This window comes from Barbatula barbatula, assembly GCF_947034865.1.
Source record: "Barbatula barbatula genome assembly, chromosome: 20".
NCBI classification, from domain to species: Eukaryota; Metazoa; Chordata; class Actinopteri; order Cypriniformes; family Nemacheilidae; genus Barbatula; species Barbatula barbatula.
In genome coordinates this window covers 14,164,615-14,178,361 of record NC_136783.1, presented here as the reverse complement: position 1 = coordinate 14,178,361, position 13,747 = coordinate 14,164,615, and the positions used below count along the sequence as shown (strand labels likewise).

General features: G+C 36.9%; 2 protein-coding genes across 8 annotated transcripts in view; both read right to left on the bottom strand.

Annotated features, from left to right (window-relative positions):
* Positions 1-450: 450 nt before the first annotated feature.
* sla2a (Src like adaptor 2a) lies at positions 451-2,849 on the bottom strand. 2 transcript variants are annotated; one of them, XM_079483609.1, is made up of 8 exons: positions 2,671-2,849; positions 2,408-2,502; positions 2,121-2,220; positions 1,952-2,038; positions 1,552-1,655; positions 1,309-1,455; positions 1,026-1,155; positions 451-922 (listed from the first exon to the last, which is right to left on the bottom strand). In XM_079483609.1, the coding sequence occupies exons 2-8, from the start codon at positions 2,481-2,483 to the stop codon at positions 805-807; spliced, it is 762 nt and encodes a 253-aa protein (XP_079339735.1). In that variant the 5' UTR covers positions 2,484-2,502; positions 2,671-2,849; the 3' UTR covers positions 451-804. The 2 variants fall into 2 exon arrangements, with proteins under 2 accessions (XP_079339735.1, XP_079339734.1); XM_079483608.1 differs by having other exon boundaries at positions 2,408-2,527; positions 2,671-2,820.
* Positions 2,850-3,294: 445 nt separating this feature from the next.
* The window catches only part of ndrg3a (ndrg family member 3a), a 30,341-nt gene continuing 19,888 nt past the window's right edge, over positions 3,295-13,747 (bottom strand). Inside the window, exons 2-16 of one of the 6 annotated variants that reach the window (XR_013788106.1) lie at positions 12,656-12,761; positions 12,448-12,568; positions 12,218-12,280; positions 11,956-12,016; positions 9,843-9,929; positions 7,903-7,959; positions 7,704-7,807; positions 7,541-7,606; positions 7,419-7,470; positions 7,258-7,305; positions 6,522-6,557; positions 6,323-6,374; positions 4,899-4,937; positions 3,677-4,380; positions 3,326-3,642 (exon numbers count right to left, since the gene is read on the bottom strand). Coding sequence is in view for 4 of the 6 variants with exons in the window: in XM_079483657.1 (XP_079339783.1) it covers positions 4,214-4,380; positions 4,899-4,937; positions 6,323-6,374; positions 6,522-6,557; positions 7,258-7,305; positions 7,419-7,470; positions 7,541-7,606; positions 7,704-7,807; positions 7,903-7,959; positions 9,843-9,929; positions 11,956-12,016; positions 12,218-12,280; positions 12,448-12,568; positions 12,656-12,761 (1,059 nt within the window). In the remaining 2 variants the exon portion in view is untranslated. Of the gene's footprint in view, positions 4,381-4,898; positions 4,938-6,322; positions 6,375-6,521; positions 6,558-7,257; positions 7,306-7,418; positions 7,471-7,540; positions 7,607-7,703; positions 7,808-7,902; positions 7,960-9,842; positions 9,930-11,955; positions 12,017-12,217; positions 12,281-12,447; positions 12,569-12,655; positions 12,762-13,747 lie in introns of all 6 variants that reach the window. The other 5 variants (XM_079483657.1, XM_079483659.1, XR_013788105.1 and 2 more) reach the window with 5 other exon arrangements.

Genomic DNA, 13,747 nt, shown 5'->3' with positions numbered 1-13,747 from the left:
GTAACATTTTAAGGACAAAATACATTTCACAGTGTAAAATAATTTTACAGTTAATATAAAAACACAAATATTGCAACATGAGTTTGTGAATGGTAATATTGGTAACAACACTGGTTGCATTCGCCTTGTAACAAGTCCTCGTGTACAAGAAGTATTTAGAAGTATAACATAGAAGGTTTCATATTAACAACATGAACAAACGTCACTGCGCTTGCGCACTTTTGTGACCCCATCTTAACTTCCTGTACACGTTCACATTTACAATAGAGTGCCTGTAAATGATTTCTGATAACAATCAAAAGAAACCGAGAAGAACCGTTAATTGGCTAAACTTTATCTCCAATATTTTTCGACATGTAGCTAGACCGCTAGATGTTAATGTACAACACGGTTTGCTACCAAACTATAAAATTTGTATTTAATAAAATGAATAGCCTGTACAACAAGATTCAACACATCGTTTATTTTATACATTTAAATAATAATATCAACGAATATTAACATACATTTTATATAAATAGTTATATTATTAGACACTAGCCAAACACAAACCGGAAGTTAACAGCGGGTCAGGCTCACGCGCGTCCGACGAAACGGTCTATATAACAAGTAAACAGAACTAATAAAACAAAGTATGCAAAAAAACAAATAGTTTATTAATTAATGACAGTTTGGTACTTTTGTAACATGGCTCAAAACACTATGATCATCTTGGAGGATGACTAAGAATTCAATAAACCCATAATGTCTATTAGGCTACTTCTTCTTCTGTGACTTACAAGCCTGGTCTTTGTTTGAGAATATTCAGTCCTCACAGCATGATTCCTCAGTGAAATAAATATATGCATTAACAGTCTCTCGCAGTCCTTCGCTGACCAGACTCTCCTCATGTTTACTCTTCGGTTGGCTTCGAATCATTGACCTGATGATAAACAAGCTATTTTTTCAGTAGCAGCACAACCAAAATATCATGTCACAGTCTCCAATAAAGGACAATATAAAAACGAAATCTATAGAGATCCTACCTAGTGACTTCTCTCCAGTTAAAATTAGGCCTCTGGATTACTATAGGTGAAGATATAGCCTCCGGAGTTGTGTTCATGTCACTAAATAAGCAAGGTCCAGCCAGCCGGCCTAATATACCATTACCAGTCCCTGTGAACAAACAAACCTTTGCATTTTACTAAATGTGACCCCTTTTGATTGGATTTTGAAAAACAGTGTTATACCACATTGAGTTTAGGCCACAACGTATTACAGAAACAGGATGACTGTCAGAAAGCTTGACGGTATGTCATGTAAACTTACGTGAATAATAGTCTACCAGCTGGTTAAGTGTGGAGAAGGGATGGCTTGGGTGGATGCAGAACCAGCCATTGTGGAGCTGCAGGATTCTGTAGTGCTTTATGTTGCATCTGTTATCACTATTTTGTCGAACTGAAAGTGAGAAGGAACCTACGGCCAATAGCAACACATTTGGTGTTGCTAGGAAATTGACTTAAAATAATAAAAAAATATTATCAATACATTGCTGTTAGAACACTGACTAACCAGGACATGTCTGACTTTTCCGAATTAAAAAAGATCCTGTGTGGTTTTGAGGCAACATTAGAAGCTCTTCCGCATTTCTCCTGGTGATCCCTTTAAACAGCCATCTTTGTTATAGAGCCAAGAGAAACAAATCATCTTGACATCCACACATATGAAACAAATTTGACAATCCAAATTTAGCTTTCATATGAGAAATTATGGTCACCAAAGAGTTAGAATTATATAGTAAGAAATGATAGGCTATAGTATAATACAATTCGATTTAGATTTTTGTGATTAAAAGTGTTTAAATTATATGATCATTCAAGAAAATATAAATCGTATCATTCGACGTATCAATCAAGCTGGCAAACATGATTGACTTTTAATATATGACACCGTGAACATAAATTAAACTGACCGATTATACACTTTGGAAACACAGTTGCAACGAACAAAACCCTCAATGCCAGTCGATGTGGAGCTAACCCTCAACATGTCACCTTCTCTGTAACAGAAACAAACCCAATTTAGATAATGCTTAATAAAAACTGAAATACTTTCAAATGTAAATAATAATCTTAACTTACTCTGATATAATATTTAATCTCTCGCCTATATATATTGTATCTTCAGAATTCCTGTGAATGTTGCATAAAGCCACTGCTATGTACATGTCATTTTCTGCAGCTGTGGTAAAATATGGTAAAACATGGTTAAAATAAACTAGGTTTAGCATTACACAAAAACAAATTTATTTGTTACTGGAAAACCAAAAGCTAAATGTACTTGGCTTGGCTATTCACCAAGAATGGACGTTTGTTTAGACAAACTGGCCAATGATATGTAACTGTAAAGTGCACAATCATGTCTTTACCTTCATCTGACAATACTAGATGCTCCTGTCTGTTAGCAGCAAACCGATGTCTGTATCTGCTCGGTAAACTGCCCATGATTAGGTCATGACCATGTCTGAATATGGATTTATACACAGACACTGGAAATGACACAAAGCTAAAAATATCTACACAATTACTCAAGCACAATGTTATTGTGAAAATGCAATCATATTAAGTTTTACTGTATTCAAATAACTGAACTAAACACACAAGATTGATTATTGCATAAAAAAACACTTACTGTTATCTATTGTAGCTCTTGGCATTCCTGGCTTTAAAGGTTGTGTGCACATATGCTCAGATTGGAAGATGTTTTTCTAATATTAATAAACAGTTGGCTTAGAGATAAAACATGTTCTCTAGAGATACATAGGCACATTGCTAAAAAAAAACTTTGTTGACGTGACCTATTCTATGTGTGAATTGACGTGTGTGTTCTGTGTAGGAGTTGTGGTGAGGCTTGCATGCGAAAGTTCCTGTGTTAATAGTGATTAGAAATACATAATCAAAATGTATTACTATAGAGGAGCTAATCCTATTTCTCTGTTACATACAATGTATACAAAATCCGAGCTATGCTGACACTTGCGGGAGTAAACATGGCAATAATTAAAACATTTTGTTTACTTGATAATGCCAGCTGCAATGTGATTGGTTTTCTACGTGTTGTGCATCTTTTCGCGTTTTGAAGAAGTTGTTAAAAATAGTTTAACCACAACCTGTGGATAAAAGCCAATTGATGTGAAGGTACATTTGTGGTTGGAAACTTTTGTGACTTGATCGTCTTCTGTGCAGTTGAGAAGCTGTTTCTTGAACATTTCCGAAAATATATTGGTACTTTGAAACACCGCAAATATATAAAATAGCACATAGTGTTTGAGATACATGCACGGTCTCATCTTTTCATAAACTTTATTTAGTAATTGAGAACCAGTGAACAGTGACCTCATCAGACACAATTTCATACTTGAAGCCAAAGTCATACTCATTCCATGTGTACATTAATTTGTGATTTGCTTGAAAATAATTATGTTAAAAATGGATAAGGAGTTAATGTGAAAATGTACAAAACAAAAATGACTTTATATTATACTAAGTCTTTACTATAGTGTTGGTTTGCATATTTAAAAGAGTGATATTTAAAATACAAAGAAATTAAGATTTTAACAAAAAGAAAAATAGATATTCCACTTTTTTAACCCAGGTCTTATAGCTAACTGTGGTTAGCTATAAGTCAATTCTTATACATTCATGAGATGAATAGTTAAGTGTATTAAATGACAGATCTTAACAGGCAATGCTGAACATTCGTTTGTAACGGAGTTAAACAAAAGACAACAAACTAAACACTATCACAGTGTAACAACACAATGTAACAGGAAAGCTCACAGTTTACACCATAAAACATTCGTTATTAATGTGTGCTTTTTCACACACGTGTGAGAGGTTAAAAGAGAACATTTTTACTTCAACATTAAAAAAAGATAGGAATCAAGAATAAACTAAACACTAGCAAAGAAACAAAAAAGCAAAAACAAATAAAAAAAAAGATATATTTGAGTTTTTCTGCTTTCATGACTGAATATGTGGCTAGTATATAGTAACATCTGTATACATTTATTATTTAAACTTTCAGTATATCATACATTTTATAGGAGCCTCCCCTGTTTCTCAAAGGCTTTTAAAACATTTAGGAATCTAGGACACAAATAACAGGAGGTGAGAAGTGAAAGGTCAGCAGACAGATTTTGAGCTCCAGGAGGAGTAGAGGAGCAGCAGTAGCTTTAACAGGAGACCTCCATGGTTTGTGGCCTAGCCTGGTTGTCCAGGACTCCAGAGATGGGTCCATCCAGAGGGCTGTTAAGGTTGCGGTTGCGTGAGCCGTCTGTGGATGTGATACTGGAGGAGGAGGATCGGGATCGAGACAGACGGGTCATGCCAGCAGCTGGTACTGTTGAAGTAAAAATAAAGAATATCTCAGTTTTGTATCAGCAGACTCGAAAAAAAGGATGCAGGAAACTGAGAACATAAACACAGATAAGCAAAAGTTTGCTTGTATCTGTCTTTCTACACAGAGTATATGTGCACACACAAGCATTTTTGACAAAATATAGATCCACCAAAACTGGCAACACAAACATATCACAAAACATGTGCATTATAAATACATTTAAAACATATAAAAATATATATACATACACCCTAAATCTTACAAACTGTCTATTATACAAAAATATAAAAAACGATATATATTCAAATTAGATCGGCACACCGATATATCAGCCAGGTTTGTTTCATTATAATGCATAACCATTTAATTGGATGTAATATCGGCACTGGCTGTTAAATAATCGGTGGAGACAATATAAAATCATACCTAATATCTACATGCACAAGCACAAAAATAATGCAAGTATACATGCAAGTATATATACACCAGTCAAAAACCAGTGGTTCCAATCCGGGTACCTGATTCAGTGCTCAGATGGCTGAGCAAAACATGAGGAACTGTTTGCAAACGTTAAAGGGAAACAGAGGAAAAACAGTGAAACATTTTATATAAACATTACTACTGTATGTTCATTATGTCATTCTTTATAGTAAGTTTAAAATAAAATCAGGCTTTTATGGTGTTTGTAGTCTAGAACAGCCTTGTTTTAACGTGCAGCCTTGCAGTCTCAACTGCAAACTGCTGTAAATCGGGCAGGTGTTTACTGCTGTGTTTTAATGGACTCTCTGCAGGAAGAGGATCTTAAAACGCATATCTGCAGTGACATTTAAGCAGCTGAGCCTGGATGTTTTTTATCTAGAAAGGGCATCGAGTGGCGGATGACATGCTTTCTTTCATCTGCAAATTATGAAAACCATTTGCATAAACAGGGTTCATATCATATGTTTTTTATAGGTTTACTATATAATTGAAAAGTTACAAATATACCAGTTTATTTTACAGGATATTTTCTTGTAGCTGTGCCTTTTCGACTCCTTTGCCAACATCCTTTTTGGTTGTGAAATGAGCTAAACACTTTGTTGCATTAGGTCGCAAACTGTGGGTTAACCGTCTAGTTAAATATAGTTTGCAATCCACCATCCTTCAGTAAAACCTTTCTATGTAAAGCCTGCACAAGACATACACAGACTCTTCAAAAACTTCAGTTTTAAGGTTAGACTGAAATAATTCAAGGAAAATATGTTTTTATAGTTTTTGGCCAAAGGAAAGTGTTCACTTTTGATTTCTCACTATATCGTCAAGAAAATCTCTGGGGTTCATGGCTTAATGTCAAATCCACGAATGACTGTTATTAAACATCACGCTTTTATAACACCAGAGCAGAAAGCTTTCGGGTACTGACATGACACAAATTCCTGCCCGACAGCATCAAGGGCTTTGCTACAAAACATCAAGTGAAACAGCAAGTCGCTCCTGAGGGGTCAGAGAGAGGGTGACTGGCTCTATGTGAGCTGACTGACAAGTGCCACATCTTTTCACTCGCAGCAATGGCAGAACACCAGGCCCTTTACTGGAGCGCCAAAGTGACACCCAGTATGTGCGGAGGGCTCCTTGTCATTTCCCGCACGTCTGTAGCTAGAAAGGAAAACTAATCAAAACAGAGTGTGTGGGAAGCCGTGGAAGAAAGAAAAGAAAGAGAGAAAGCAAAAGAAACTATGCCGTATTTGTCATTTGATGGGCTCTTGATAAAGACGGCCATTAGTCATAGTGCCGTGCTGAATTGTTTATTAGCATAGCCCGGTGTCTGAGAAACGCAGATAAACGGATGCTTGTTGACTAGAGAGACTGACCCAGATTTTTCTACGGGCCACAAAAACATCCAAGGACAGTTTCACAGGCTGGAAAATACCAAATGTTGAGGTAAACAAATAAATATACTCACTGTATCCCATTCCCTGTACGAAGTATTTGAAGGCTTCGGCCAGCTTTCCAGGCTGTTGGGAGATTCAAGACCAGCATTATGATTTATAATCTGTTAACAACCTTGTATTTGATTTTGTATAATTTAAGCAGAGGTCTGGTGTAGGTAAATGATGGCGTTGACGTGTATAATATGACTTTTAATATCAAGAAGGGCTAACCTGAACAACCTGAGGCAAACCACCACAGTCAGCCATCTGGAAAAAAGAGAATGAAAAAGAATATGCTAAAGAAATGTGGCTAAATTAATGTACTACTTCATTTACTCAAGACATGAGGCTTAGAAATTTAAATATTTCTTTGAAGAAAAACAAATATATAAGATTATAATTATTTAAGTATATGAACGTTTATTCAAGTATAATACATTTAAACATTGTCTATACAGGTGTTTTGGGTTGTTCTGGGTAGCTAGGTGGCTGCTTTTAAGCCCAAATCAACAGAGACCGCCTCGTACTCTCTATGATGTTCTAGACCTTAGGAATACCTCAGTCTCTCCTTCAATGTAAGTCTATAGGATTTTTTAAATATTAAGTATGAAAGGGACAGTCCACTCAAAAACAACAATTCTGTCATTTACTCACCCTCAAGTTTTTCCAAACCTGTCTAAATGTCTTTGTTCTGCTAAACACAAAGGAAGATATTTAAAAGAATGTCAGTAACCAAACAGATCTCATCCCCCGTAGACTGCCATAGTAGGTAAAATAAATACTACGGGAGTCAAGGGGGGATGAGTTTGGTTTGGTTAACAACGAAAAGGTTACAGGTTTAGCACAACCTGAGGATCAGTAAATGATGACAGAATTTTTTTTTTTGGGTGAACTGTCCCATGGGTGAAGAAAAGTGATTGTAAAAGGTAAGTTAGTGACCACTATTATATGACCCGTCTTATCTTACCTTCAGCAGGGTTGTCTTTGTTGGGTTTAACCTTGAGTTGCATTCAACCTGTAATATTAAACAATTCAACAGACCTTAAAACAGGGTGAAGCCAGAAGAACAATCTAAAACCAAGTTAAACCAATGGAACAAGATTAATGACCTGATATGTACAAACTTACCACGGCCTCCACCGCAGGGGAAGTGTCTCCAACCACAAGCAGAGAAGGGCATCTGTACACGTACAGGCACAGTTGGATAACAACATACAAAATATCAAACTAGAGGCAAGAGGCAAACTTACGTCAGCGTGCTCACTGTATTCTCATTAAGACCAACAATCGGCCTCTCGATTCCAAGGTCATGACGTCTATAAGAAACAAACGACTATTAGGTCCCACAGGATACGTGTGATAACCAGTAGGTCTATCATCATAGATTTAATTATTTACTGAAATAATATTTACGCGTTATATGAGCCACAGAAGAGGGCCAGGTTGTCCTGGTTGATGTCCTGGGCGATGTGCAGGCGGTATGTTTGAATCAGTTCTTGGTTGTCGGTAAGCTCCTCCTAATTCATCAGCATAATGAACAATAAACATTGCATTAAGAAGCATATTAGTGATGTGTGGTAAAATGTGGTCGAATGTGGTGTGATTTACTCACAGTGCTGAAGTGGTGAGCCATCACAATGTCCACAACATTGCTGGTCCACCCAGTAAGCTAGAGATGAACAGCCAATCAGAAAATGAAATATATAATTTAGTAGACGTGACTGATGTGATGTCTTGATATCCTGATTTTGCATTTGCTTAGGTGGTTGCTGTGGTATTTCAAGGTGGTTGCTAGGGTGCCGTCAAGAACCATCAGCATTAGTACCTATTTTTATTCACGATATAGTCAATATTATGCTGTAGCTCCTAATATCTTATGTTCCACTGTATTGCTGGTTACATTAAAGGGATAGAGCACCCAAAAAGGAAGTTTATTTTATCATTTACTCAAGCTCGTGTCATTCTTGTATGACTTTCTTTCTTCTTTAGAAGGCAAGGCAAGGCAAGTTTATTTGTATAGCACATTTCATAAACAATGGCAATTCAAAGTGCTTTACATAGAAGAAATTAAAAATATCCATTTGATAAAACAGTTAAGAAATAAGAAAAATAAAATTAACCAGTTAAGAATACAAATAAAATAAAATATAATTTAGAATAGATAATAAATTAAATAAAGTACAGCACAAACAGTCGGACGGTCAGAGGCACAGTGCACATTAATCAAATGCAAAGTTAAACAGATGTGTTTTGAGTCTGGATTTGAATGTGACTACTGTGGGAGCACATCTGATCTCTTCTGGAAGCTGGTTCCAGCTGCGGCTCGCATAATAGCTAAATGCAGACTCTCCTTGCTTGTAGAGAACCCTTGGTATTTCTAGCTGATGCGATCCTAATGACCTGAGTGTTCTTTTGGGTCTGTATTCAATGAGCATATCTGCAATGTATTGAGGTCCTAGGCCATTGAACGATTTATACACCAGTAATAAAACTTTAAAATCTATCCTATATGTAACTGGTAGCCAGTGTAAGGACCTGAGGACTGGTGTGATATGATCATATTTACTGGTTCTGCTCAGTATCCTTGCCGCAGCGTTCTGTATGAGCTGCATCTGTATTATGGTCTTTTTGGGGAGGCCAGTAAGGAGTCCATTACAATAATCCACCCTGCTGGTGATGAAAGCATGCACAAGTTTCTCTAAGTCTTGACTGGAAACAAAGCATCTAATTCTTGCAATATTTTTCAGATGATAGTATGCTGATTTAGTTATTGCTTTGACATGACTACTGAAGCTAAGGTCTGACTCTAGAGACACACCGAGATTCCTGACTTGATTTTTTGTTGTTTGACCTTTAGAGTGAAGGTACGCGTTCACCTTGAGAACTTCATCTTTATTTCCAAACGCAATGACTTCAGTTTTGTCTTTGTTTAACTGAAGAAAGTTTTGGCACATCCAACTATTTATTTCATCAATGCATTTGAGCAGGGAGTCAATGGGGCTGTAATCGTTAGGCGATAGGGCTAAGTATATCTGTGTGTCGTCTGCATAGCTGTGGTAAGCAATTTGGTTATTTCTCATTATTTGGCTCATTGGGAGCATGTACAGGTTGAATAGGAGAGGCGCAAGAATTGAGCCTTGAGGGACTCCGCATGTCATGGATGTCCACTCAGACTTATGGTCACCTATACTCACATAATAACCTCTTGCTTCTAGGTATGACCTGAACACAAAAGAAGATATTTTGAAGAATGTTGGTAACCGAACAACGGCGGTACCCATTCACTTCTATTGCACGGATACAAAACCAATGCAACTCAATGGGCTCCGCCATTGTTTGGTTACCAACATTCTTCAAAATATCTTCAAAAAGATTTGACATGAAAAGATGGTGAGCAAATGGTGACATATTATACATTATTGGGTGAACTATCCCTTTAAATATTGTTTGCACTTCTCTATATGCTGTTCTTGCACTAACAACAAATATATTTTTACTGCCTTCATGCAGCGGCCAATAAATTAATTCTGATACCATCATCTGTTTACTTACCTTCGAAGCAGCCCAGTCTATCCAGCCTTCTGCGCAGGGGTCCACATTAATCAAAACCAGCCCCTCCACCAAAGAAGGATGAATCAGCTGAGGAAAGAGAAGAGATTATCTTTAATGAGGCAAATGTGGGGAGGGTGGTTTAAAAATGCATGCAGGCTTTGCCCATCCTCATCGGAGAGCTTTTACAGCACCAACCCCTACCGCTCACAGTTACTGACATTAAACTTTTAGTGTGGCTGTCTACGCACACGCTTACGCATAGATGATGACAGAGCACGACACAGGAAATGATACAGGGCACTCGGCAATGAACGAAAGAGAGAGAGAAACAGAAATGTATTGAGGCTTCTTCCATCAAAGAAATGCTGGATATGTTAGACTAAGCGTTTGTGTGATCAATAGTCTCATAGGTTTAAAGCTGCAGTGCACACAATATAAAAACTAATTTATTCAGAGACACTCAAATCAATGCAGTTTTGCTGAACTGTTTTGATACAGCTGTGAAAGAACAGGTGCAGAGATATAAAAATATGTGCTACAGTTGGTCAGTTTAAAATATGCTTGATAAAAGACACATAGGTCATTTGCTCTGGCTTTCCTAATCGACTTCTTTACATACGTGGTGTGGTTAAAATTGCATTTAAATGTAATGTGGGGAGTGCGTGTCATCATTAAGATTTGTGAACAAACATTTGTGAATGTCTGTTTTTTAATTATTAAAGTAGTGCGGCACAATTAATCATATCGCAATTGCGATGTCAGCCTATGCATTACATTACATTAATACAATTATATTAAAGAAACAAGTGCATTCATCGACGTGACAAGACATCCATTCTAAGAGATATACGTCCATTTCTATGATAAATAAAACGAGCCGTCTTGTGTGGCGGTGGCGCGCGTGTTTGGTCACGTGATTTGCGGGCGCAGTGTGGAGACGGGAGAAAGGGATGCAGAGCAGACCGACACTGAACTAGTGTCCAGACACATTTATATCCAGTTTCTTTTTCAAAAGAGTTCATACAAGATGTTACAATCTGCTTAAATGTCCGTTTGTTGGGATTATTTTGTACAAAAAATGTGTACATCCGTTTTTATGTTCTATTTGTTTAATTTACCTGTACTGTTGACAATATATATATATTTTTTATATAATTCAGTAATGCATAGATGTTACTTTTATTTAATTTTATAACATTTAATTTTAATTTGAAACTTTGTGCAATTCTAGTTCTTGATGCTAGTTTGAACTGTATATCTCTATCTCAGTTGCGAAATACAAATTTCAGCATTTTCCGTTATCTGAGTGTGCATTTTCCTTGATATCAACCAAGTTGACTCATTATACCCAGTTTATCGTAATCGCACATCGCAATTTTTACCTCAACAATGCCAATGTGTCATTTTCCTCAAATCGTGCAGCCCTATATTAAAAGCCCACTGCAATGTCTTTGAACACGCAGCATTATTTGATATGTTGACATCCTTTCAACTGAAAAATACAGAGAGCGGGATACATATCGAGTGACCACGCCCCCTTTTAAAATAGCCAATGACAAGAACTTAGATACGAGGCTGAAGTGTAGCGTCATGATGTAATGGAATTTATAGATTTGTTTGGGCGTACGTGCCAGGCTGTCAGTTTTGAACGGTTTTATCTCCAACATGCAAATTTTGTTAGCGTTTAATAGCATATCAGTTTATTGACGTCCTTAAGGCTCACTCATTTTTTATAAAAAGGTATATTTCGATTTTACTGGGTCTTTAAAAGGACAGGTCATTCAAAAATATGTATCCCTATATGACTTGTTTTCTTTTGCAGAACTTAAAAGAAGATATTTTGAAGAATGTTGGTAAACAAACGACATTGGCCCCCTATTAACTTCCATTGTTTAGACACAAAACCACTGAGACATTTCTCAAAATATATTTTATGGTCCACAAAATAAAGAATCATATTCAGATTCCTTAACCACATGAGTGTGAAGAAAATATGACAGAATTTTACCTTTAATGTCTGGTCACTTATAATAATAAAAGAACGACCGCCCAAAATCAAAGAGTTTACTCTGTTTGCATTGCTAAAATATAAAACATAAGCTGGAAAACTCACAGCAAAGCGTGATAAGATGTAGGCACCTGCTCCAACACCCATGCCAATAACACAGTTCACCCTGCAAAAGAACACACACTTATTCTGTCACTTACAACATGAGAATTTTGTTATTTTTATTCTTTACTCAGTGACAATCTGCCATTATCTGCACATCTGTAAGGCTGATTCCCACAGATCACAGGCTCGCAGAGAGATCTGATTGATTAAAGTGCTAAAAGGTAATTCAGTGCAAATGGACCGACTCAATTCTGTAACTCACTTGAGATGAGTCAGGACTGAGGGTAACATTTCGGCCAGCTCATCCATGGTGGGGTACTGGTACCTGAAGACACATACATACACAAAAGTTACAGCAAGTCATGAGATCTTAACCCAGCTCCATGAATTTTTTAAAATGTTTTTCTTAGACTTATGTGCTTGTAGATGATGCCAATCATATTATTGAAAGACTGAAAGTTCTTTAAATATTTAGAGGAAGCAGCCACTCACCCAGTGGGAAAGGGAGGTGCTGCCTCCTGCTGGCCAGGGGCGTCCACATGCACGACGGCGAAATGTTGAGTGATCTCCATCATGTCCTCAAAGTTAAACAGTGTGTTGAAGCAAGATTTGTCTAAAATAGAAAACAAACAACATCACTATCACAAAACTCAGAGGTTGGACATTTACAATCGTGTTTGTTATAATCAGTTCTACATACGGTTGAGCCCAATGTCATGGTAGGTCAGAATGACGGGACGGTTCCCTTTGGGACTGCCTCTCATGGTCACATGGAGCACACCGTGGGGAGTCTCAATATCATGCTCCTGCAAAAAAAGAACAAGAGGTCAAACACATCAAACTTTAAGTTCGAATTCTGGATACTTACTCTTAAGAGGTTAAGAATCTTCTCCAGGAAATGCATGAGGATTTACTACGACACATCGTGTATAATGTAACCGATCTGTTTAGAGAGAAAATCACTGGCGCTGTTGTTTCCAGGAGTTATATATTTGTGTAGTAAGTTATATCTCCCATGAGGCAGCACAGGGCAGATTGCTGCAGGATCAATAGAAAGATCCAGTGGAAACTGAACCAGCAGGAGGGCCGAGCAGCTGCAGAGGACTAGAATCACAATTCAGTACTATGAGTGTTGCATTATGGCTGGGAACCAATGATGGATAAGAAACCAGAATTTTTGATTCCACTGCACAATTACTTGATGATAAATATAAATAATTCCTAAGCATTCTATTAAAGGTCCATTGTAAAAATCTTAACGGCAACTAGTGGTGATGTTGCGAATTGCAAGCAACGGCTCACTACACCCATCCCCTCCCCTAAGGTAGTAAGATCTTGTTTCTGCTTTTTTGCCAAATGAGACAACGTTTTTATGAAACATGCTCTGTATAGCAGTTTGTCCGTTTAGGGCTACTGTAGAAACAACATGGCGAATTACATATAAGGGGACCCGTAATATATGTAGATAGAAATAGCTCATTCCAAGTAATACATCTCTGCAGAGATAGTTGTGTTTATTATATTGCATTTCTTTCAATAGATCCTCACACAAATTACACACTGGACTTTTAACAACTGAAGATTAAATTAAATAAAAATGTATTCAGTTATTCCTGTTTATGACATAAATTATTTTTATTTTATTTTAAGAAAATGATCCAAATCCCCTTGCTATGACACTCATATAAAGTATAAAAAGGATGAACCATTGACTTCATTTTTGACAGATTTTACTTTTCCACCATCATCATCAAATTCTATTTGGGAAGATATCCAAAATCTATAACACATC

Excerpts from the sequence above, each read along its gene's own strand:
- sla2a (XM_079483608.1), bottom strand. The coding sequence starts at position 2,722 with ATGTGCACACAACCTTTAAAGCCAGGAATGCCAAGAGCTACAATAGAT. Across the intron at positions 2,039-2,120 it reads AGATTAAATATTATATCAGA|AGAAGGTGACATGTTGAGGG; the intron begins GTAAGTTAAGAT and ends TTTCTGTTACAG. Across the intron at positions 923-1,025 it reads AACTGGAGAGAAGTCACTAG|GTCAATGATTCGAAGCCAAC; the intron begins GTAGGATCTCTA and ends GTTTATCATCAG.